This window comes from Gymnoscopelus microlampas (genome assembly GCF_963454915.1).
Source record: "Gymnoscopelus microlampas genome assembly, chromosome: 15".
Classification (NCBI taxonomy): Eukaryota; Metazoa; Chordata; class Actinopteri; order Myctophiformes; family Myctophidae; genus Gymnoscopelus; species Gymnoscopelus microlampas.
Window position 1 is genome coordinate 19,749,648 of NC_139952.1, and position 24,188 is coordinate 19,773,835.

Here is a 24,188-nt window from a genome sequence, read left to right on the forward strand (position 1 = left end):
CACACACACACACACACACACACACACACAGCCCAATTCCCACCCACATTGCTGTAGTATCATCTGGAAGAAGGCCAATGATTTTCCCAGTCCATGGTGCAAGATCTAACATGCACTCTTATCAAGCCCTGTAGTTAACTTGGCAACAGAGTGCACTGCTATTGATCATTAAACTACAGCTAACAGAGTTACATAACTGAATCGTGCTGTATTCCAGAAGACATATTACTTACAATGAACAGCTTTACCACATGTTTCAGATTCCACAGAGCAGTCACAACAATCACTTATTTTGTTGTCTGTACATAAATGGGAAAGATGAACAACAAAAACACATGCACGTCCCGATGTCCAAAACAATGGGTGCTGGATAAGAAGGGGAAAAAAATAAACCATGTAGAATAGAGCAAAAGATCCACAAACCTAGCTAAAGCTCCTATTAAGATGGTTTTATTTATTACAGTGACATTTCGAGCCAGGCTCTTCTCCAGACTTCTGGATTTATACAAGGAGGAGGATGTAAGAGAATAGAAGAGGGCTATGTATGGTATCAACCTTGAGAAGCAATGTGAAGCAGAAACAATGTGTGAATTGTTGAGGTGTCAAAAATGGAACTAGAGAGAGGTGGAGCGAAATACCACCGTGTAAATTTAACAATAGCTGTGTAAAAATGGACCTGTTACATTAACACTCTGGATTTGACTGTGTAGGAGTGTGAGTCAGAGGCAGGGGTGCAAAATCACATCATCACTCACTCCAGTGTGGGGATTAAAGCACTAAAGTAAAGCAGAACAGGACGGCCTGTTCTCAGCCCCTATTGGCAGCTGGCCATAAATAACCACTGGCCTCTGCTTGTCTCAGTGCTCTGTGTGGAAGTGAAGCGACATTTCAGAAAACAAGTTGCAGAGACAGAGAAGTGAGTGGAAGGCATGTGGGAGGACATTTGGGGAGGTGACACGTTAAAACCCACGAGGAGGGCCAGAGGAGCATGTGACATTTGTTTTGAATGACTTGTGCACATCCAGAGAAACACCCAAACTACAGTACAGTATGTTTACTGCTGACCTTCTTGACCATGTCTCTCTTATAAAAGAGATTTTAATCTCAATGGGATTGACTGGTAGAATAAAGGTATAGACCACAACAGAGACAAATCGGTCGGAAATCAGTTTGCTGGTTTGTAGTCCGTTTGAGTGGTTGTAGTTGTTGTCTCCAGAAGATGCTTCGCCACCAGAAGCAAATGTTTTACAAACTCCTTTGCTCGTATAGAATGGAAGTGTGGAAGTGTGTGTCCGTGTGGCGCTAGAGGAAAGGCCATGGGAGCACCAAAATAAGTAGGGCTCAAATGGATATTTTGGCCTACGGGTGGCACTAGGGCAAAGGCTATTGAGGCAACAAAATCAGTATAGAGGCCATGGCTCATTGTCTTGCTCAAGACACTTGTTTGTCACTGAGTTGATCTGCTTGGGGCCAGATCCATTTACAGTAGGACACTTAGAAAATTAAAGCATCTCAAAACAAAATGTTACTGTCTGCTGGGAAATGTTTTATGGATATATAGCTGTCTGAAACACTGATGCTATTACCCAGACGAAAATGGTTTTCATATTTGTATATGGTGTTCTGCCTGACTATACTCCACAGAGATGATTTATCAGCCTAAAAATTATAGTATCCCTGTTAACATTTTCCTCTGCTCATTTTTGTTTCACCTCTTTCAATTTCACTATCATGTATGGCTCCATATCCTGTATCCTCTATATATAATGATTGATATTGATGAATTAAAGGCCCAAAGTTCTTAAGGGGTGTGAAGGGGTAGAAAATACTTATTGATGAAAGAATCTAACAAAATGACAAGTGTTTCAAGCATATTTAAAAAAGCTGAGGGATGTTGAGATTCGTAATGATATTTATGTCCATTGAACGGTAAATTCCACCAAAAATAACACTTGGCCCTTGAGGATAAAGCTTATAAAACAAATGAAGACCATCCGTATATCTTGTCATTCATAAAGAAAAACAATTTACTATTCAACAAAACAAAGTGCATTAATACTTCAATTAAAAGACATTACAATGCAGACAGGTTTTTGAAGGAAAACACATGCAAAGGTAGTGAAGTCAATTTGAAATATAGGAACATTGGACAACAATGATATGGCTTATCTGCAAAATCAACTGGCCTCTTTCATTCCATTTCATTAACGTCAATAGGACATTAACATTCATGGGGTACACTGAATGATAATTTCACTTAATAGTTCACCCATTGGTACTCATGGGGGTTTCAATGTCTCTGCAACCCAGGCGACGTGTCCAGTACAAAACACATTGCAAGGCTCTGTATGGAATTTTTAAAGGTGGTGCACTTGGCTTCCTTTATAGCACTAAAGTAAAAAAGGATTTCACATAAAAGTGCACACCATAAGGTCCAGAAAAGAACATGTCCGCATTGGCCACCTACAAAGCTGTTTCCAGCTTTAAAGACTCACTGGAACACGGAATCATGGCTTTCATATAGTTCAGCTGGTTTAAGTAATTGAAATGCAAGGTTATAAAACAGTATTTATGGCAACACTAATAACAAATAACCTTCAACATGCTGTGGTTAATAATATGTGGACATTTGTGTAATTTTCTCTCTATTTAATTTCAAATAGACAACACCAATAAATACTTGACTGATCAAAGTATACACTGTTTTATACATTTCAAAGGAGTAAAGTGATTTTGAAAGTGGTGGGTAAGGTCTATGAAATGGTTCCATCTGATTTGCAGTACAACTCATGAACCATTGTACACGTATTCGGTTAACCCCCACTCACAATGATTTGAGATCATGTGCGATACACACTTCTGATGCTCAAAATAGAAAGGCACATACCATTTGCATATCTCTGAGCGCTCTCAACATTCATGACCAGGCATGAATGTTGTTGCTGCCAATAGCCAAGTGGCAGCATTAATAAACTCTAGGATATTCATTCTAAAACGGGAGCATTGACTTACTCAAAACCATGACCTTAGTTTCACAGAGTTTGTAAACTCTTCAGGCAACTTCTGTTCAGGGTTCACAAGGTAAGTGGATTAGGTACAATACTGAAGAAGCTCTTCATCAGAGGCATTAAAAAAATAAAATGATATGTAACCTGAGAGAGCCCAATGGAGTTGACTATGGTTTGGCTGTCAGACTGACTGCTGTACACGTAGCTTTACAGTTCAATTTAATTTACCACTGTGGTGTTTGCACAGTACCTTAATTTGCCATCAACCATAGAGTACCAAAGTCTGAAGTCAAAACTACGCCCCCGGGGTCATGAAGACAGTTCAACCTGGCACGCCTATATTAGGCATGTCATAGGTTAAAATCTTAATAAAGTCAACAGTGTTTTTGAAAGGAGACATTTTTATGACCCATGTGGTGTGTTTTTGATGCCAGGACTTCGGTACTCTATTTCCAAGAGAGTACCGAATTTTGCCCCCGATTTGGAAATGGACGTAATTTAGCTTGCCTCTCAAAACAAATCACTAGCTTCATTGACTGCTTAAAAGTGCATTCATGTTAAACGATGCCTAAAATAAATAGCAGCAAGTGTTTGTGATTGGTGAATGAGACAAGTTAAAACCCTCAGAGTTACTCTGACACTTCCTAGCTTGTAGTATTCACTGATTAATATTAATTATATTTGAATTGCTTTCAAATATGGTCAGATTCTGCTACAGTAGGTGAAACTTCTTGGAGGCTGGTCTGAAATCGTTTTATTTTCATCAAAACGATTGAAGTCCTTCTGTTTTGGTGTGGCCATCCGATGTGACATGAGTCTCATTGGGCAATTTCACTGGGCAATTTCACCTCTGAGGAATTCTAACTTTGTGTTGTAGACAGAGTCCAAATGGCATGTGCATACTGTAAATCCACGTGTGAAGGCACTTCGTAGTGTCAGTTCAAAGTTTACCTGTTTCTCCTGTCACAGAGAAACCACTCTTATTCCTCATCGTCCGCCTTGACCTCATTTTGTTCCCATTGTTTCAATTTTCGGAGCTCGCTCTGTCAGTCCATCCTGCCCAGCTGCTTTGGCTCCCTACTGGGCATGCACCAATCATCCGCCTCTATGCTCGACTGGTAATGCCTTAATGCAGACTTGTTGAAAACAGGAAGTCTCTCTACCGAATCTGAAGACAGGGCCTGAGAACAGATCATAGAGCAGAGAAGCTTAAATATTACAGCTCTGTAGGGTATTAACAGTGACATGGAAAGCCTCAGGAAAGCCACATTGACACATTTTATTTTATGTTTTAATGTTATTCAAACTTATTTATTTTCACTTGCCTTAATTTATGTTGTAACTCCCCCGTGTATAGGGTCATTTAAAGTATTTTAAAACCACTTTGTCACTTATTGTTTGAATGGTGCTATATGAATACATTGTTTTCTTTACTACCTCTACAAGCAACCTGAACTGTGCTAGGCTAGTCCACAGCCTTTCACACTTGGGCTTTCCTACACAGTTCCATGAACCACTATACTTGGTCCCCTCCTTTTTTTCCCTCTACACCAAATCTCTTAGCCAAAAATAGCTGAACTTTTGGTCGGAGAATGTTTGCGTATGTTCGCCTATCATGACATGCCCAGTACAGGGATGCTACTGTCCACGTGGGTCAGCCTGACAGCAAATAGTATAGCATTGCTGTACTTCATAGTGGAAGGACAAACATCTCTCTGTTTCTCTAGAAAAGATCACATGGAAAGTCACCACTCGCAGCAAGACACTCATCCGCTGTGCTATTTATGTTGTGTAATAGAATTACACCACATGTGCCACCATTTAGTCAATACAGTGGGTACGGTCAGTATACACACATACACGTGAACCTCTACACAGTCTTTTTGCCTTGCTGATAATGCCAAGCAGCTGAGCCTACTTATTTAAGTCCTGCATTCTATGTGAGGTGCTGTATAAATAAAAGTTGTTCATTTTTTCAGTAGTAGTAGCAGTAGTAAACAGCAAAGTTTCTCAAAGCCAGTCTGCTGTGTTTTTCTCACCTTCAGGTATATGACAGCTGAAGTACCATGGCCCTCCATGGAATAGAGCTGCAGGTCTCCCTGGAAGTACTTAGCATACAGACGGGAGATGGGCAGACCGTATCCAAAACCAGCCTGAAGGACAGAGGGAAGGAGGTATGGATATTAAAGGATGCTACAGTGGAGGCATTGCAGCATCACAGATCAAAAACACAGTTCCTGAAACATAAAAAAAACCTAACAAAAAAAAAACATGAGCTTACATTCAAACTTACTGTATATTAACTTAGTTTGGTCAACAGTTGTAACGGCCTTTCATTGTCTCACTGGCTTAATGTTTAATCCCAAGAAATGCATCACAGCTAAAGTCCACAGTTTTGTAATTCAACTCATTTACAAACATGTTCACTTATGTCAAGCTCGGTTTAGCAAAGGGAGAATTGGATCATGGTTAATGTTTTACGATAAATTCTTTGCAGTTTCGCAGTGTTGCAGAAAGAAACAAAGGAAACAAAGTCAGATGACAAGACAAAATGTCAAACATACTGTACATGAGGTATCCTATTAAAGGGATAGTTATGTTTTTTTTAGTTAAAAAAAAAAAATGCACTATGGTTATTAAGAAATGTCCACTGCTTGTTGGGATTTTATAGCAATGCTAATGGAAACAAATGGAATCAGCTAGCCAGTAAACTAAATACACAGCCGTGCAGTCAGGGCTCACCAGTGGGGCGTTGCGGGAGTTGTCCCCCAGGACCGGACTGGGGGCTGTGGAGTACATGTAGCTGAACAGACGTTCAATCTTCCTCAGAGGAACTCCACCTCCTCTGTCGGACATCTACACACAACCACAACACGTCATGTTCTCTCTCATTCTTATGGCAACAGGCTCATGGTCAATATATAGGTTCTGTCTTCATTATTTGGCACATTCAGATCTATTTATATTTTTTTTTTTTTAGTTTTAGTTTTAGTTGTTTTTTAAGTAAATAAAGCATACTATATATCAGCGGATTCCGGGGAACACATTTTCAGTTGCATTGTGTCACTACTGTTGCTGATTAGAGAGTAACAGTTGTGTACAGTATATGCTACAGTAAGAACAAGTCATTAGCCTGGCATAAATCTTTATGACAGGTGCGCTGGTGGAGTTGACTTAAGCCTGAAGGTCATTGACCGAAATGTTGCCTATTAAACTGTAACTTTATTGAGTGTGTGGGTGAATGGGTGTCCTTGAGACCAATCATTTGACATTTCAGATGAATCTTATTACTGCCATGTTGTTGCCTTCCGTTCGGCCTGTTTATAGCTAATACAAACTTCCAATCACCTATTTACTTTGTACAAAGTAGACAACGTATGTGTAGACTTATTTGATAGAGGAACATGTATTTCGGTGTTGTTATACAATGAGCACACGGTGTTTCTCTTGCTAAAGAAGTCCCCTGAACTCCAATACACACTATAGGCATTACAAAGTCAAGTGTCCTTAATGTACCTTGATAGTGAGGTCCTCAGAACCCAGTGAAACTCGTAATTTGATTGGTGGCATAGTGAGGCTGGTCTCGTGGGTCTCTACTGTGGCTCTCATTGCATTCTGAAGGAGAACACACACAGTACATTAACATTACACTGATGTACAGTATAGCGTGGGCCACCACCCATCTGCATTGTCAACAACAGCAAATCAGTCACTGCAGACCTTAGGAGTGGTTCTTGGGTACAGAGTACTAACCTAGATTTTAAGTGGGCTAAGGTTGACATTAAACCTGTTTTATATCAAGCAGTATCACATTGTGAAATTCAATGACATATTATATAATAAAAATGTCCTTAACGCATTCAGACCTGGAAAGTTGTTATACCCTTCAATCCGGTAAAGCATCTGTGTCATTTTAGATGTTGCTATGTATAACAACATGAATTTATTTATTTTTTTAAACAAAAAACAACTGATGTTTTTCAGAAAACTTAGGTTTAGAAGGCGTTAAATTCAGTCTCAGGTAAATGGGTTAAACAAATAAGTAATTTAGAGCAGAATAAATGGAAAGGCAAGAACAAATCTTCTGTAAACTGACATTTTTTACATTATCTAACAGTTAGTAGTTTGGGTGTGGAAGACAGTCACTGTACCTTGAAGAGCTCAAACAGCATGTGGTAGAGGTGGGAGGGCACATACACCAGATGGATGGGCTGCTCGGGATGTTTGGCTGTGAAAAGCGTGATAATTGTAATGACAACGACAAAACAAAATGCTACACTCTCTCAATGTGTCACCTAACTAGTGCTGAGCGGTGTGTCTTGAAAGCTAGATTTATTAGATTAACAGACCAATAACAGTCAGTCAGACAGTGTTTATTGTCATGCTTTTTTCCTTAAATGTACAATGTCATGTTACAGTATACACTGTACTGTATGCTACCATGGTGGTATGCAGGTCTTTATTTACTGTAAATGGACTATTGAATAACACAGGTAAAAGGGCAAGCAATGGAAAGGTAGGGAAGAAATAATTTTGGTTAATTATTAATTATTTCAAGTTCAAAAGGACATAAAAATACACCAAAGAAAACGTAATAACAATAATTGTGATATATAGCTCAGCACTAGCCATGCCCATGACAAATTCAAAACCAAGACAAACGAGTTAATGTGAAGTTGGATGCAACTTTTATGCAAAAACATAACCCAGTTTACAGCTGAAGTGATGACACTGACATAATCAGTGTGTTCAGAATGTTTTATTTCACAGAAATTAACTGCCAACTACTATCACCCAACAGCTAATTCCTGGGACATGTTGTGAAATCATATACTGAGAAATGGAGTACGCCTGCGCTCAACCATGACACGCCTGTCCTTAAAGGAGCCCTTCACCCATTTTCAACTTTTTCTTCATATACAGTAATTGGTCCTCACTAATGCTCATTATAAGATGGCATCCCTATTTTTGGCAAATTTTCACAATTCAAAAATATAAAATTATTTTTTTTTTGTTCTTCCATGTATCACAATGACTGATAATAGCACCTATTTTTGCTATTTGATTATTTGATATACGACAAATGATTTAGTGTAGTCTGTAGTGCTTATAGCCAAATGTCGGTGCATAAACTTCTAATTGCAAAGTGTAAATAAACCTGCACATTATTAAGATGTTAAGATTATCTGAAAGTGATGTAATCGGGGTTTTGTGGAAACCACATATTGTAACAATAACCCTGTCATACTTTGAAGAATGGGCTTTATTCTTCTTACAGTATCACCGGCAATCTCTTTAATGCCTTATAATGCAGCTGACTGTTTTAACATTCTCCAATACTATGTGGATTATCATGATGAAATAAACCAGGTCCGTCTGCACTGCACTGAGTTCCCTGTAGGTATGAGCTATGTGGATCAAAGCCTCTGGATTGGATAAAACTTTGGCTGGGTTCTGACGGGGCCAGCTGATAGTAATCAGACAGAACCTCTACTAAACTAACAGCAGAAGGCACTGGTCAAACCAGACTCTTGCACATATTGTGCTATATAAATATGAATAAACTTAAAATTACTTCTGTGCCTCTAGCCCCAAAAAAGGACGAGAATAGAAGGTCTTGTTCAAGTTAGTAGCTCCGGGACATACCGTTGAACTGCGTGATCTCTATTTCAGGAGAAGCCAGGTAATACTGTTCACAGAGCATCTTGGAGGTCTCATAGGCATCTGTAGAGAAATTGTGGCTGTTATTAGGGTTTGCACACAGGAATGTATCCATTGTCTGTAACATTGTGAGGTAAAGAATGAAGAAAAAAAAGAATCCAAGCATGTCATTGCTGTTGAAAAACTTGTTAGCTTTGTTGGCTGCTGTTCTCCACCCGCTAAAAGAAATGTTATGTTGTAAAGACACTGGCAACATCGGCTGCGACGGGCGCGCAGAGCGCGTGCATCAGCAAGAGGTTCACATTTAACTATAGCCGTACTCAGTCAATTCTGAACCGATTCTTAAAATGTAAAATGTCTCTCCATCAAACGACATCAAGCGAAAAGGAAACATCGGACGGCCCTTCTTTTCTCATGCTCCACTCTCCATTCCGAAATGGAATAGAAGAACCGTCGTCCTAAAACACCCTCGCCCCGGGTCTAATCCGGTAGCAGGTACTCTGATTGGATTGATTAAAGTAACGCCCAAACACACCCATGACTAATTCAGGGCAGTTTTACCACATAGCACCTTGGTGCAGTGCGCACATTACTGCATCCATAATAGCAAAATCCACGTCTTAAATTAAGTAATAACACCAGGTCTTACCTATGAAGTCCTTAATAGAGCCCTGTGTCGTTTATGATATTGAGTTACATTTGATAATGTCTGTGTTTGAAAAAAAAAAAAAATCTTACTTACTTTGGATAAATTATTTTTTTCCCCGTCAGTTGATGCTTCATATCATTATGAGTAAAATTGCTGGGGTGATTTGTTTATTTTTGGAACACAGTTCTTATACAGTATGACACAATCTAAGATTTGCCTATGGGATTTCCAATACAAAAGTGGTCTCTCATGGCAGTGATGTCAGACTTCGGTGCTCTATAGCAGTCTGACATAAGGCATAAGAGGTAGGCAACAAAACTCTAAAAATATTGACTAGGCTTTTATTTACAGCATTTAACATTTTCATTGGCTGTTAAACAGGGCAATCTCATCATGACATCTTTTCACTCCCCCATTGGACACTGTGAGTCTATAAATTAAACTGTCAAACTATCACAAATCAGTAAGCAGTGCAAAACAACAAGCTAACTATGAAGACCTCAACCAGTGTGACTGCAGCTCCTTCTACAGAGAAAGCAGTGTTGTATTATTACCTCTTACTACCTCCACCACGTCACAGCTGGGGTCGATGCTCCCGATGTGTTTGGGATGGGCAGGGTTGGCGCTGCCGTCAAAGATTAAGGCTAAAGGTTACAGAATGACAAACACACACAGGAGGACGGTGTGATTATATGGCCGTTGTTAATATTGGCGATATTTACAGTTTCCTTTCGCTTTTATAACATAACATACATCATCATTTCTATAAAAACACACTGTCACAGAGACACTGGTGGTACAGTATACTGACTGTGTTGGTTCATGAGCATGCGCGTTGAGATGCGGCTCATGTAGAAGCGGTCCAAGAAGTACTGGACGTTCTGGTTTGTGACGGGGTCCACGCCGTACATCTCCTTGTACTCCACCACCCCCTGGGCCATGGTGGGCACCACGTTGTTGTGGCGGTTGCGGACGTTACACAGAGTTTCCGTGAAGCTGGAGGCGGTGAGACAAAAGTAAAGTTCAAGGTTCAGATTATGTCAGGGCAGCTGGCAAGGGCTATTCAGTCTGGACGATATGATCCGAATATGATACTGGGACATTTATGGACCAATAAATACACGCAGGTCGATCTTTGACTTTGATATGCCTTGATTTGATGTTGTCAACACAATAGTTTACCTGCATGTTATATATGTCTTTATTTGGTAGAAGAACTGTATTTTTTACAGATTACCTATTGGACTTTATTTAGACTGAAAAGTCTAAATCGAGAAACAGGAAATTGAGGGCTGAGAGGAGGACCCTAACCCCTTAGGGTTAGGGTTAGGGTTAGCTACTATTTATTTTATAAAAAGTTATTTTACTCAAGAGGGACAATGCCCGTAACAAGTTGATGATGTCATTTGTCCATGTGTGGTCCAGCCCTATGGAATGCATGTGCTCATAAAAATGTATTTAAAATATTGTTTTGATGCTCATATTAACATTAGGAAGTATTAAGTATTTTTTTATTAAGACAGGCTAATAACATTCATTAGGGCTGGACCACACATGGACATCATCAACTTGCGACGGGCATTGACCCTCTTGAGTAAAATATGAACTATTTATGAAATAAATACAATATTTAAGGTGTTTTACATTTTTAATATTAGTTATAGAGGCCAATTAGAATGTATTAAGGCAAATGTTTTATTTTCCCTTAATATAAAAAGACAAATAATAACATACTTTTAAAGGTTTCAACATAGAACTTCCCACTTTGTTTATTATTGCCCAGCACTAAGCATGAATGAGCTGCACACAAGCATGGCCAATAAACTGTAGCAATCCTACAACCTAGATGTAGGAAAAACACATACGTAAATGCACGCAGATAAACATACTATGTGTGTTGTTGATGTACCAACATACATAATACTGTACTCAGCGTCACAAATTGACCAGCAACACGCCCGTACTGTACAGTACAGAATGTATGACTTACTTGGAGAGGACTCTTTTATCATCTGGGTCTTGCTCGAGAAATTCCACAAGCTCTAGCAGACTCTGTGAATACCTAGTGGGAACAAAAAAAAAGCATGAAAATACATTTCAGGATTGTAGATGAATCAGAATATGGCAAATTTCTAAACTATACGTACGTAGAAGTAATAAATACAATAATAAGAACAGAGATGGACAAAAGACTTGAAGTGATAACAATAATAAACAATATGCTATAACGAATGTGCTACAAGGTTAAATTAATTTACATTTGCTTATTTACTGTACTTTACTCTGTATGCCATATGGCCAGAATAAGGGTCAAAGGTAATTCAGCAACACAATAAGCCAATCAAGGGGGCTTATTTACATGCAGCAACACAGTAGTTCAACCAAAGGATGCACCAGTGACCCTTCTCTATAGATTCTCTTTTGAGAAAATTTGTGAGAACACAATACACATTAGTCTAATTAGCTACACTAAACTCCAACAACCAATCAATGCTAATACAATAATCAATGCTTCAGTGCCTGACAGTCTGAGTCTCATGTGGCAGCTTGTTTATCACAGCTGCTTGACGGACTTTAGATGTAGGCCACTGACAGAGGAAGTCACAGCGAGTCCCAGGCAGGCATGCGTTCTGTTCTGTTTCTCTAGCGCTGTAGGGGAAACTGGGTGAAAGGTGACAGGCGGCGTGGCTGGCTGCTTGTGCCTCCAACGTGCTGTCCCTGAAACGACCTTCAACACTGACTCAGTATTAGAGTCACACCCATCGTAAACACGGAGCGCGCTCTTGAAATACTGTACGAGTGCTGATTTAAGAGACTTTACTCATCAGGAAATGTCACACCATGATACCATGATCTTTCTCTCTCTCTCTCTCTCTGTCTCTCTCTCTTGTGCCCTAGTTCTGTGCCAACAAAACAAGTTATGTAATGGAAGGAAAGAAGATAAAGTCTGAGTCAAAGAGGTAGATTGCCAAATATAGACACTAAAAACTGGAACTGAATTCTAATTGTGGGGTGGGGGTCTAAGACAATGAGACAAAAATAATTACTTCTACATGTGCAAATGTTAAAAAGGCACTTTTTCTATGATGTCATTTTCAGTATCTATGAAGAACTTTAAATAGTAAACATACAACTGTGGTTAGTTGGATTACAGTAAAGAGGGTCAATAAGAAACAAATGCATGATAAAGGCAGTGACACATCCAAGTAAACTGACTAAACACCATTGATTTTTGTATTGCATAGCATAGAGGTGGTTAGAGCCACGAGTTTGGGAGGAGACACAGTAATGGTTCTGGGTTTGGCTTAAACTGATGTTGTTGTGACTGCATACTGTAAAAGTATGCAGTCATAACATCAGTACTGTATGCATGTTCTGAGTACCCCACAAGTAACTAGGCTGAGTCAAGCAAGCAAGCAACTTCATTGCAGTTATTGATATTGACTTTGATAGAACAGAGTAAAGCTGTCATGCCTCCTAATACACACATCTGATGTTTGACACACACAACCGTTTATTGCCTCTCACCTTTCAAACAGCCACACCTTTCACACAGGTTCATGATACTGGGAGAGTGCAGAAAGATAGCTGATATAGGCTACCTACCTATTGTTTGTAACAAAAGCAACAGCGTTGACTAGTTCAGACCAGTTTAACGCCAGTATCTTTATGTTATTGACATCTGCTGCTATCAGCATGTTTTCTAACAACTAACTTTCAAAACAATAATATATAGCCTACACTGCACTGAAATCGATGCACATGAGAGTGAATGCAAGTACATGATCTTTTTAATAAAGTTTTTTTTTATAAAAGGTCAAGCTTGAAGATAGCATAACAACAGGAAACAGAGGGTGTGGGCTGCAAACTCAGCTTGGCTTATCTAATTCAAACAACCACCGTAAGGCCTATTTCCTATTTGAGGGGAACGTATCAGATAGCAAAAACAAAAGTACAGCGACCTGCAGGTGAAGTGAGGTGAGGGAGTTAAGCTGATGCATCATTTGAACATAACAGTAAGATCTGCCTTATTAATGCAAACCCAACACCAACAGAGTTCATTACAGTGAGGCAGAGATGTGCTCCATACTGAACATCTGAGCATAACGCTGAATTCACACCTGCAGCGGCGAGCAAATGTCTGCAGTCTCAGTCTGGAATCCCGCTAAATGGCCATGTCTCAGGTATGAGCGACACACTCGTAAATAAGTGAGTTGTGGTCCAACTAGAGCTCTGCTGCTCTGAGTGGCTAATTCCAGCACAGTTGTGCCAGGTAGGAGAACTCACAGACAGGGAGGAGTAGTGCAGACTCTTGATGCCCGTCTCTGGCAGCTTGTTTGTAATCAGTCTATACATCTTAGGTAAGATATAGGCCATACAGTTACTCAATCTTAATTAATTTAACATCTACAACTGCTAGTTTATACTTTTGTTATCAATATTCAGTACGTCCACACGGTAGTCATTTTCTGTACATCTCAAGTGGTGGTGAGTGTGTATGCCTAGTCCAGGCCTACTTCAGAGCACAACACGAACTTGAACGTTTCTCAACTTTGCCACTCTTGGCTCTGCATCCTGCCATGGTGGGTGAAGTGGCATTCGCTCCTCTCCATCGCCAAGGCATTGAACCTTGCTACTTTCTTAGAACACGGAAGCGAAATACACTGCTGGTGTGAATTCAGCGTAACTATGGGGTGTCCATATCTTGAGGTCTGGGTTGGGTTGAGAGGGGGTGTAATGCCTAATTTATAGTCTGTAATAACAAGTAAGCTTATGGTAAGGAATGTGGACTTTCAATGAGGAAGGATAATGCTGGACAATTACAGCTTTCCACATCTACTGATAGGCTCAATACTACTTTACACACACATTTACACATACACACACACACACACATGCACGAACGCAAACACGCACGCACACACGCGCATGCGCATGCACACACGCGGATGCGGACGCACACATGCACACATGCACACACATACTTCTTACATACATACATATATATATATAGATGACCCCTACCAGCTGGTCAGGAGCTGTAGGGAGGGAGTGCCAAGCAGTTTGTCTGGGAGGAAGTCAATTTCTTTCATGATGTTGGCCAGTCTGACAGGAAGCTCCTGCCGTAGGAACACGAATGAGGTCTTCTCACAAGCGTTGGCCGAGCCTGTGGTCACAAGGCAGTGTTAAAAAAGGGAAAAAACATTGACTCAACTTTGACCCCGTTACCTAGTGGAAAAGCCCCCTTCTTTCCAAGACAGCTGATGGACTCTGCGATGGGGCGGGACCTCCCACATGTTGTGACAATACAATAAGGCATGAATCAACTGTTTTTCTGAACTTTTCAGACAGACAGCATGGCCATGGACATGAACTGTAGTTACTGTAGAACACGAACAACCTTAATAGGTAGCTAATAACTTCATAATGTACACTGCTCAAAATAATTAAGGGAACACTTTGATACCTTAATTCTTGTTAGCAGTATGTACACAGTTCATGAAAACTCAAAATAATTAAGGGATCAAAGTGTTCCCTACATTTCTTTGAGCAGTATAGTAGCAGTGTGTTCATGGTGTTTGTACAGGTATTCAGCACTGTTTGCATGTTTTTTTATATAATTTGCCAGTGCTAACAACTGAATTTAATAATACATTATATTTGAATGTAATAAGTTAAGACAGGGAGACAATGGGAAACAATAAACTGAACAAAACAAAAGAAACAAGTGATAGATTGGCCTATGGCTTAACAGGTGGGTTTTGAGGTGCGATTTGAAGGTCAGAAATTCAGAATGGTTTCAGAGAATAATACACATATTGCTCTGGTCTAGTGTTTTTTTATGGGCCAAGCTGTGACAATAAAGAATGAGAAATTGGGCCATAACTCCAGGATCAGTTATTATGTAATAATTCCTATTGTGAACCATGCTGACTGCACCAATGTAAAATTTGACCAGTGCACACAGAAAAATTACTCAATAATGATATATAATAATGACAGCTGTTGCAAAATCATGTCAAGCCTCGTTGCTATGTTATGTATGTATTAACCTTGGATCAAGGTTCATCATAGAAGTATTTTATCGATTTTGATATTTGCATATCTATATGCAAATATCAAAATCAATGTTTATGTATGTATATATATATATATATACACTTACCAAAGTCAATGAACTGCTTCATGGACAGTGGGGAGGGAGAGAACTTGGCAAACCTCTCCACTTGCTTTGGTATTCCAGCCATCGCGCCGTTCTTCAATAAAAACTGAGCGAACTTCATGTTTCCTGCGGTTCTGGATCACAGATGATCCACACCAATAGCAATACTGTTTGTGTGTGTGTTTTTATGAAGCGGGGACAGGCCGTCCCTAACGGTCCGTTTCTTCTTGTCTGCACAGTCCAGTCCTGTACCGTAACGTGGACCTCCAATACCTTTGGATACCAGCGGTTAGATTCTGTCAGCCATCAACAGAGAGTCTTTTGTGCAATATTAAACATGATTAAGAAGAGATGGTTGTCAATCCACTCCATTCGCCTACAGTAGCTGATCCCTCCCGGGCATCTTAACGGACTTCTTCACAGTGCATAATACACAACCACCGCTGAGTGCTGCGCTGTTGTTGATCGCCACGATTAAGATTGGCGTTGAATTCGACCAATGGGCATCGCGACACAGGGGCTTTAGGGGCGGGACCGAGGTTGTTTTCGAAACGTTGCTGCTGTGCCCATAATCAAAACAATGTAGATGGAATGGATCATGTGTCTAAGTTCCTACACAACTCAGAATCACTAACAATTGCTTATTTCATTTATATAGTTAGTTAACTGGTGTAAAGACGCCCCACATCAACTAATGTCCCGTTTAGAAATACATGATAGACGTTTTGGGGAAGATATGGTAACATTTCCTTTAATTTTTCCTCTATTTTTTTCAAACGGTACAGTATAGGCTACACTTTTTCAACTGGCCAGAAGATGGCAGCATTGCAATCGCCGTGAGACAGGAGAGGGGGGGGTGACTTCCTCCTCCTCCCGTCCAGGGTTGCCATGTCGGCTTATTATAAGACTTTGGCCTTCTTTTTCTGTAAAGTTTGTAAGTATTGGTAGTTGCGTTTTTTTGTGCTTGTTTCTAAAGTGTACTTGTTTTTTTAGTCTAGCTTCCACCTTTTTTTAAATTATTATTATTTAAACCATTGGTTCTCAAATATTTTCATGAAAATGTTTTGTGCCAGGGAGCATTTGTGTTGGTTGAATGTTTCAAAACATATTACAAATATTCCACATTAATTGCAAAAGGTTTTGAAAACAGAAGATCTACAAGCTTGTAGTTTGGCTAATGGCTAAATAGCTGATGCTGGTTTAAAGTACTCGAGTCATGTGGTTGCTTCTAATTTGGGCTTGTTTTCCTAGACCTGGACTGGTTGCTTATTTCTCTCGCAGAATCTGGCAACGCTGCTCATCATCCTCCTCCTGCTTCTCCCAGGGATGCAGCGTGCAACAATACACCTGTTTTCTGTCTCATTTTGGGTCATTATCAGACGCTGAGATGCTCTGTTCCAGAAGGTGTCATTGGTAGCTTCATAACAAAGGTGCAAAGTGCCTTTATCCACAGACACACCCAGAGTCGACGTAATTTGCCCGTATTGTTTAGGATGTGGTGAGGGGTCGGGGTGCAGCATCACACAGTGAGACAGCATCTTTGTGCCGGTGACACATCATCCTCATCATCAGCATCAGTTCCAGACGTTAAGGTATGCTACGCAACACAACACAACACACAAAAAAACAAGACATAATCATGTTTGTTACATTTGTTGGTTATTGTATGCTGCCTAATGTATATGCTCACTATGAGTTCCCACAGGGGATATATATATATGTTTTTTTAATATGTATTTTTTTTACATTTTAATATATATTTATATGTTATATTTATATATATATTTGTTTTAATTATCCAAAACAAATTAAAAAATGATCAATTGCATGACGTCATTTAATGCCCTATAGGGCATTAAATGGCCTATTGGACGTCATGCAATTGATACAAACATTTGGGGATTAGTGTAGCCTGTCCCCCAAAGCTTCAGCCCTGTTTGTTCCACTTCCTCCACTGAAATGTGTATTATTTGTGCCGTCATGCCAGGGTTTATCAGCCATATACAGTATATGCAATAGCAAGGCTAATAGCAAGGCTGTGCCAACATGCTACACAGATGTGTTACTTTGTTTGATGACTGGATCTATTTATAGACATGCTGTCGTGTCTGTTCTCTCTTTTCTGCAGTATAGTACATTTGTAATTCTTTGATAGATTTTCTGATACCGTTCTAGGTCAATTTGATATGTAACTCGCTTGAGGCAAATGTATAATTTATGGGCTATGCATAATACAGCTTTATATATTGATTATTGTAAGGCACATGTGCTTTCAGCTTGGGTGTGGTGTTTGAACTCATGACACAGCATTGGTCCCATCATGCAAGCTGTGGGTGACTTTGGTAGCCCATGCTTTAATAGGCCTTTTCCCAGTGGCAATTTTGACATGGATAGACACAGGTGTTGCCAATGATACTAGTTAAGGTTACATTCCATTCAGGTCAGAGTTGCTGCTGTTGTTGTGCATGTTGGCTCGTTAGCAAGGCTCTGCTCCACTAAATGGAACAGAACCTTAATTAGTATCACACCTGTGTTTACCCTACTATTTCTGCATGAAAAGGGTGGATTGGTTTATTGGAATCATCACAACACGTTGTGGGTCTATGCAGGATTTTAACTTGTTTCCTAACTACAACTAGCATAACACATGGTACTTGGCTAAGCAAACATTATATACAGTATTTGGTTGAAACAAAATGTTCTACACTAGTTGCCTGTCCTGTTTAACATTTTTACTTAAAAGTGGAGCACTCAGTGGCAGTGCTGCCCCAAATAGTAACACAGTAGGTTGCTGTGGATGTCAGCCCAATGTGGCCTACCTACCTAGTTCCTACAATGTTTCCCCTTGCACTCATTGTTTCCAGCTGGGTCTGCAAAATGATGCACATATATAAATACCCCATCTGTTGAAAGTGTTGTGTAAGTGTAAATTCTGAATTCTCCCAGATCAAATCACCACTGCATATTGTGAAACATATCATGCAAAGGTCATTCATTGCGGCACAGCGTCACACGATGGTCTTCTCCTCTTACACAGCACGAGCACAAAACGAGACCATGTCAGACAAAAGTGACCTAAAAGCCGAGCTGGAGCGCAAGAAGCAGCGCCTGGCCCAGATCAGAGAGGAGAAAAAGAGAAAGGAGGAGGAGAGGAAGAGGAAAGAGGTAAGAAGAAAAGTGAGTAAAAAAGTGAGTAAAATACACACATCTGACATCTCCGGTGTGCACTGTGACTGTGTCTGTATGGTCTGTGTGTCTGCTCGCTCCCACTAGGCCAGGGATTCTCAAACCTTTTCATTTCAAGTGCACCCAGTTTGATATGCATTAGGCCTCTGGGACCCCAATGTACACTGTAAAATCCTCAGTGTTAATTCAACAGACCTGTAATTGTACATTTGGTATATTTTAGCTGGGGAATAGGGTTGGGATCCGGAACCCGGAGGAACCCAGATCCAACATTGAGGAACCGGAATCACATTTGCCGTTTCTTTAACTGATTCTATCACACTGTCAGAGCTGGTATGTGGACTTCACGTCTGCTATACAATTACAATACCGGTGGTTCTCAAACTTTATAATTTCAAGGACCATCATAACTCTCAGAGTTACAGACCCGTAAGGGTCCATTTGTAACCCCCTATAACAGGGGTGGGCAGCATTTATTTCCAGAGGGCCACACTGACTTCCATACAATGAGTGAAGGGCCACACATTGTACAATTTAATTGAAACTTGAAACACATAAGTGCTGAATGATGTTAAAACTGTGTGAATTTGGTAGACATGCCAGACTACATTAGAATAAGGTCCTTGCTTTCACAACAACAATGTTCATCAACAAAATGTTGATCTTTCTTTTTCTTTTTGTATCACTCTGGTGTACTCTGCACAAGATTACAATGAAAAGATCCACGTCAATGCTGTATCTCATCTTATCTGATATGCACCTCTCCATAGGTCACTGATAAAACACATTGTATTCACATCGCATTCATTATATGATGAACTCACGGCAGACTGTTTCACTGTTACATTATAAACATAAAACATTTGAGTACATACGGATAGAGGAATGCAGGTATGTACTCAAATGGCAAATATGAATTAATATTAACTGGAGTTAAATTAATTTGTCTCAAAATCCGTAACATATGGCAGCCTTTTAAAATGTAGATTTTCAGTTTTTTTATTTTTATGACTTGGCGGGCCAGATTGAGATGGTCAAAGGGCTGGGTCCGGCCCCCGGGCCATATGTTGCCCATGTGTGCCCTATAGGAATCGGCGAAGGGAACCGTTAAGGAATCGGACCGTTAAGAGGGAATCGTTAAGGAACCGGAATCGTTAAAATACTAAAGGATCCCAACCCTACTGGGGACCTTCTGGAACCCCCCCCCCCAAGGAACCCCTGGGGGTCCCCGGACCCCACGTTGCCAACCAGTGCACTTTGCCACGACAAAGACTTACTGTATGGGTACGATTGTGTTGAGGTGGTGTGTGACTGTATGTGTGTAATGATGATTCAGAACTGTAATCTTTCCAGATGTCTTTCTGTGTGTGTGTGTGTGTGTGTGTGTGTGTGTGTGTGTGTGTGTGTGTGTGTGTGTGTGTGTGTGTGTGTGTCTGTGTGTCTGTGTGTCTGTGTGTGTGTGTGTGTGTGTGTGTGTGTGTGTGTGTGTGTTTGCATGTATGTTCACTCCCCCCCCCCAACACATTTTCACATCGAAAACACATATTGACAGTAATTATACATGAATGCAATTGGTGTGTCCATGTTTTAACTCACGATGGATAACTTGCTGTGTGTTGTGCTGTGCAGGCAGAGAGCCAGCAGAAGAAAGAGGCCGCCCCAGAGGATTCAGACCTGGATCGTAAGCGCAGGGAGACTGAGGCCTTGCTGCAGAGCATTGGCATTTCACCCGAGCCTCCACTAGGTACATCCCATTACACGTTACAAATGATACATCATCAAATGATATGATACCTAAATTTCCCCCACAAGGATCAATAAAGGCATATCTATCGGTCTATTAAAGTATATAGGGATATTCAGAATGTATTTGGCCCTAACAACTAGGACGTTTTGTTTTGTGGTGTTTTTGTTGTTGCTCTGGTCTACTGTAGAACCTATACTGTGTGTAGTAAACTTGAAAGAATGCACACCATCCAGCAGATGCATGCTACTACCTATTTATACAACCTATGTATCGTACACTGTGATGAATATTACAATCAAATTGCCAGAGAATTATTTTTGACATTTTACATTTCTGCAAACCATGGATACATCGATTCTCTCGACGTTTCAAGGCAGGCGCACCGTCAACATCGATCTTGAGTCACATGAGTGGCTGTGCTGACGTTTCAGCGCCATTCGAGTTGCTTACAGATAGGATGGAAATAAGCTAAACTATGAAATCTAGGATTTAGTCGACATGGCATGCATCTGGAAATGTATATGCACTTTTTTTTTTTATCACAAAAGTTGATATTCAACGATGTGGTTTGCAGAAACAGTTGCCTACGTATTTTTCTGGCAACCAGGTTGGTATATTATTTGTCCTGTCTTGGCTTGTCACTTGCAGTACTGACATGCCATGAATTGGCCATGTGTGTGTTATTCGTTGCATTTTAATGCATTTTAAATGTGGATTGATTTGAAAAGTTTGGCCCAAAATAATCCCTTGAGAAAAGATTTATTTATAAACAAAATCTGAATGTTCATCATGACTTATTAACTATTGAATGATGTTTAGCCAATACCAACTCCTTTATTATTCAGGTAAATTCGATAATGTTTTGACTTTGGATAAAAAATACGCAAAATCTAAAAAGAAATCAATTTTTTTTTTCTGTAGGAAGCAGTGAATAGACATGTATTTGGCACTATGGTCCTTTTAATTAGTACCGTACCTGGCAAAGGGTTTGTGGCAGACTGCATGCTATAGGTAGTGTCTAGGTAGGACATGCTTGCTTTGATGGTCGTTTGTTTGCAAAAAAGAAAATCAGATGGGCAGAACATTTCATGCGAATATTTTTTATGTTAAATCAATCAAGAACGTGTGGCCCTCATCTTTTTCTTATGAGCATTCTTTTTTTTTCATCATTTCAGATGTTTTTGTTATCTATTATTTTCCATTTACTACACGCTATCATGTACGTATGTGTAGTTATCCAGCTTCATGTCATTTCATCTAGTGCTTCTGTTGCTCGGCACATTGCTTCTTGACATTGATGCAAACATTTTCAACCCATTTGATTGGACGTCCTCATAACACTATCCTTTAGTCATCTTTAAGTTGAATCCTTTGTTTCCTTGTGTGTGCATACCTTGAAGTACAAGTACATATCTCTGCTGTCGGGCAGAAACCAGCTATGTCCAAAATAAAGACCATGTTTTTAGAACGACACAACACTGCCTCATCAAAGTTGGTATGGTGACTATACATTGTCAGATACTTGAATGTGTCCTTATATTATCATCACTTCACCCAAACTGCTCAAGTGGAGTTAGGAGGTTTTTGCCCATTAATGTGGAGATTTTCCGTCTGACTTCGTCATTCTAATCAATGATGGACAAACCACCCAACTCCACGAGTTGGAGTTAGGTGGTTTGACCGACAGTTTGAGGATCCAATGGAGTTAGGAGGTTTAGTCAGAAGCGCTGTTGAATTAAACTTTTTTCAATATTCAATATTTGTAAAATCCACACACAGATGTAAATGGTGTTCAGTAGCACTGATTTATAAAAAAAAAAAAAAAAAGTTGAAAATTGAGATCAGCTGGTTTCTGCCCGAAAGATACGATATATTTGTTTCAGGACAAACAAAGAAATACACGTGTCTTTTAATTCATCCTCGTTCCACTTATAAAAAATCTGATCAATTGACTTCAATACCCAAGATCCCTTTCACTCCTGATAAACATTATTGGCAGTGTTCTCTAGTGGTCCAACATTGGAACAACACCCCCTCTGGACCTCAGAATTAGGTCACTGCTGTGCCTATTCTGGCTTTAATTAGCTTCCCAATACATCTCAGAGTGTATATCCCTGCTAAATTAGTTTCGAATGCAATTCAAAGGACTCGTTTGACGCTCTGTTCCCCTTTTGTTTTTTGTTTTTTACATACATTTTCATACTTTATTTTTCATCATGTATTCTCCTTGCTTTGCTTTACACACCATATGTCATCCATCTTGTTGTTTTGTTTTGGTCGATGGGCTCCCATTCCTTCTCATTGGCAATACCTGGGTTCACCAGTCCATCCACTGCAGCCTTTAATGTCGGAAACGTGTTATTTTCATTATTTAGTCCCGAACCCCATGTCCCCCTCCAAATCAGTGAGCACGCCCAGTGAAACCGGGAGCCAGGATTCAGTTGACGGGGCAACAGCGGGCAGGTAAGTCTGAAATCACGAATGTCAGACATCTTTGCTAGATTAAGTTAAATATCCCTCGACTTGTCCTGCCTAAAATGTATTAACCACTTAAGCCTTGTATACGTAGTTGTACAACAAATACTAAAAATAGCCAATCAACAAGCTCAGAAAGTTATGAGCTTGTAAATCGACTATTTTCACTATACTATTTTAGAACATTTTCTATTTATATTTTATATATATTTTTTTTATCCTTTGAAAAAATGTGACAATTTTCCAATTTCTTTTTTAATCTTCGACTATAATGTCATCAAAATCGGGATGCCAGGTTGAAAGTGGTTAAAGAGAAGATGGGAGATGATTCTGACGAAAGGCTTTTGAATTCAGCTGATTCAGTTCAGATTTTCTTAAGCAATGCAACATGAGATGACTGACCATTAGGTAGAACATATAAAGGAAAATTATGTTAAGTTTTGCTCATACCTATTCACCAGGGATGCACTTTGAGAGGTTGCCACTTCAGAAACCTGCGGTTTCTTATAGCCATGGCTCAATTGAGGTGGTAATTACTTTGGTGTCATAAGAAAAAAAGAATTGGCCGCTTTCCTTTTTGACAAATATTCTATCTCTCTTTCTTTTGTCAATGGGATGACAGGTATAGGTAAGGTTCAGCCTCAGTAAGTGTTGTTGATGTTGTGGTGTCCTGTTAGCTTTTGGATGTAGTATTTGTCATTTTTGTCACAACATCCCATGCGTTGATGACCACAGTAAGTATCCAACGGTTCCTGAGACATGTGGGCCTTACTGTAGGTCAGGAGCCTATCTCCTGTTTACTTAACCTGAGACAGGTTGATGTCCAAGTAGGCCTACGCCCCCTGGGTATGATCCTAGTATGTCACATGGACTCAACCCCAATCCAACCTTTGATGATGAGGGCCACAACAGGGAGTACCATTTGTTAGTCTTTGGTGGTATAACACGGCTGGGGATTGAACCCTGACTTTGCAGACTCATGGCAGTCAAGCTAACCACGAGGCCTCTGAGCTGGTACAGTACAGCTCTTTAATAAGTTCAATAGCCATCCCATTTATTGTTCATATCAGAAAGTGTGGATGAAAAAGTGCGATAGTCTTTGACCTTGTTCTTCTCAAAGTAAAATCACGAATGGATGTGCTTTCCATATACTGTAACATGCCAGCGAGTAATATATTGATAAACCTTCAGAAAGCATCCTTGGTGAGCCACTGGACCAAATATGTTTAGAATGTGGAATAGGCACAAACCATAAATGTCATGTGTCATAAAGGTAATATGACTCATACTGAGTGTTCA

General features: G+C 39.9%; 3 protein-coding genes across 3 annotated transcripts in view; 2 read left to right on the top strand and 1 right to left on the bottom strand.

Moving 5' to 3' along the window:
* Positions 1 to 24,188, top strand: part of casd1 (CAS1 domain containing 1) — a 272,242-nt gene that overhangs the window by 115,876 nt on the left and 132,178 nt on the right. The window lies entirely within an intron of this gene.
* On the bottom strand, positions 1,895 to 15,904 carry pdk4 (pyruvate dehydrogenase kinase, isozyme 4). Its single transcript, XM_084080206.1, has 11 exons — positions 15,485 to 15,904; positions 14,344 to 14,485; positions 11,309 to 11,380; positions 10,130 to 10,314; positions 9,873 to 9,962; positions 8,655 to 8,732; positions 7,160 to 7,236; positions 6,525 to 6,623; positions 5,751 to 5,864; positions 5,048 to 5,161; positions 1,895 to 4,189 (listed from the first exon to the last, which is right to left on the bottom strand). Exons 1-11 carry the CDS (start codon positions 15,600 to 15,602, stop codon positions 4,055 to 4,057), a joined length of 1,224 nt encoding a protein of 407 aa, XP_083936332.1. The 5' UTR covers positions 15,603 to 15,904; the 3' UTR covers positions 1,895 to 4,054.
* The window catches only part of dync1i1a (dynein cytoplasmic 1 intermediate chain 1a), a 103,602-nt gene continuing 96,392 nt past the window's right edge, over positions 16,979 to 24,188 (top strand). The window contains exons 1-4 of the mRNA XM_084080183.1: positions 16,979 to 17,073; positions 18,519 to 18,658; positions 20,297 to 20,411; positions 22,790 to 22,877. Of these exons, the coding sequence (XP_083936309.1) occupies positions 18,539 to 18,658; positions 20,297 to 20,411; positions 22,790 to 22,877 (323 nt within the window). The 5' untranslated portion in view covers positions 16,979 to 17,073; positions 18,519 to 18,538. The remainder of the gene's footprint in view (positions 17,074 to 18,518; positions 18,659 to 20,296; positions 20,412 to 22,789; positions 22,878 to 24,188) is intronic.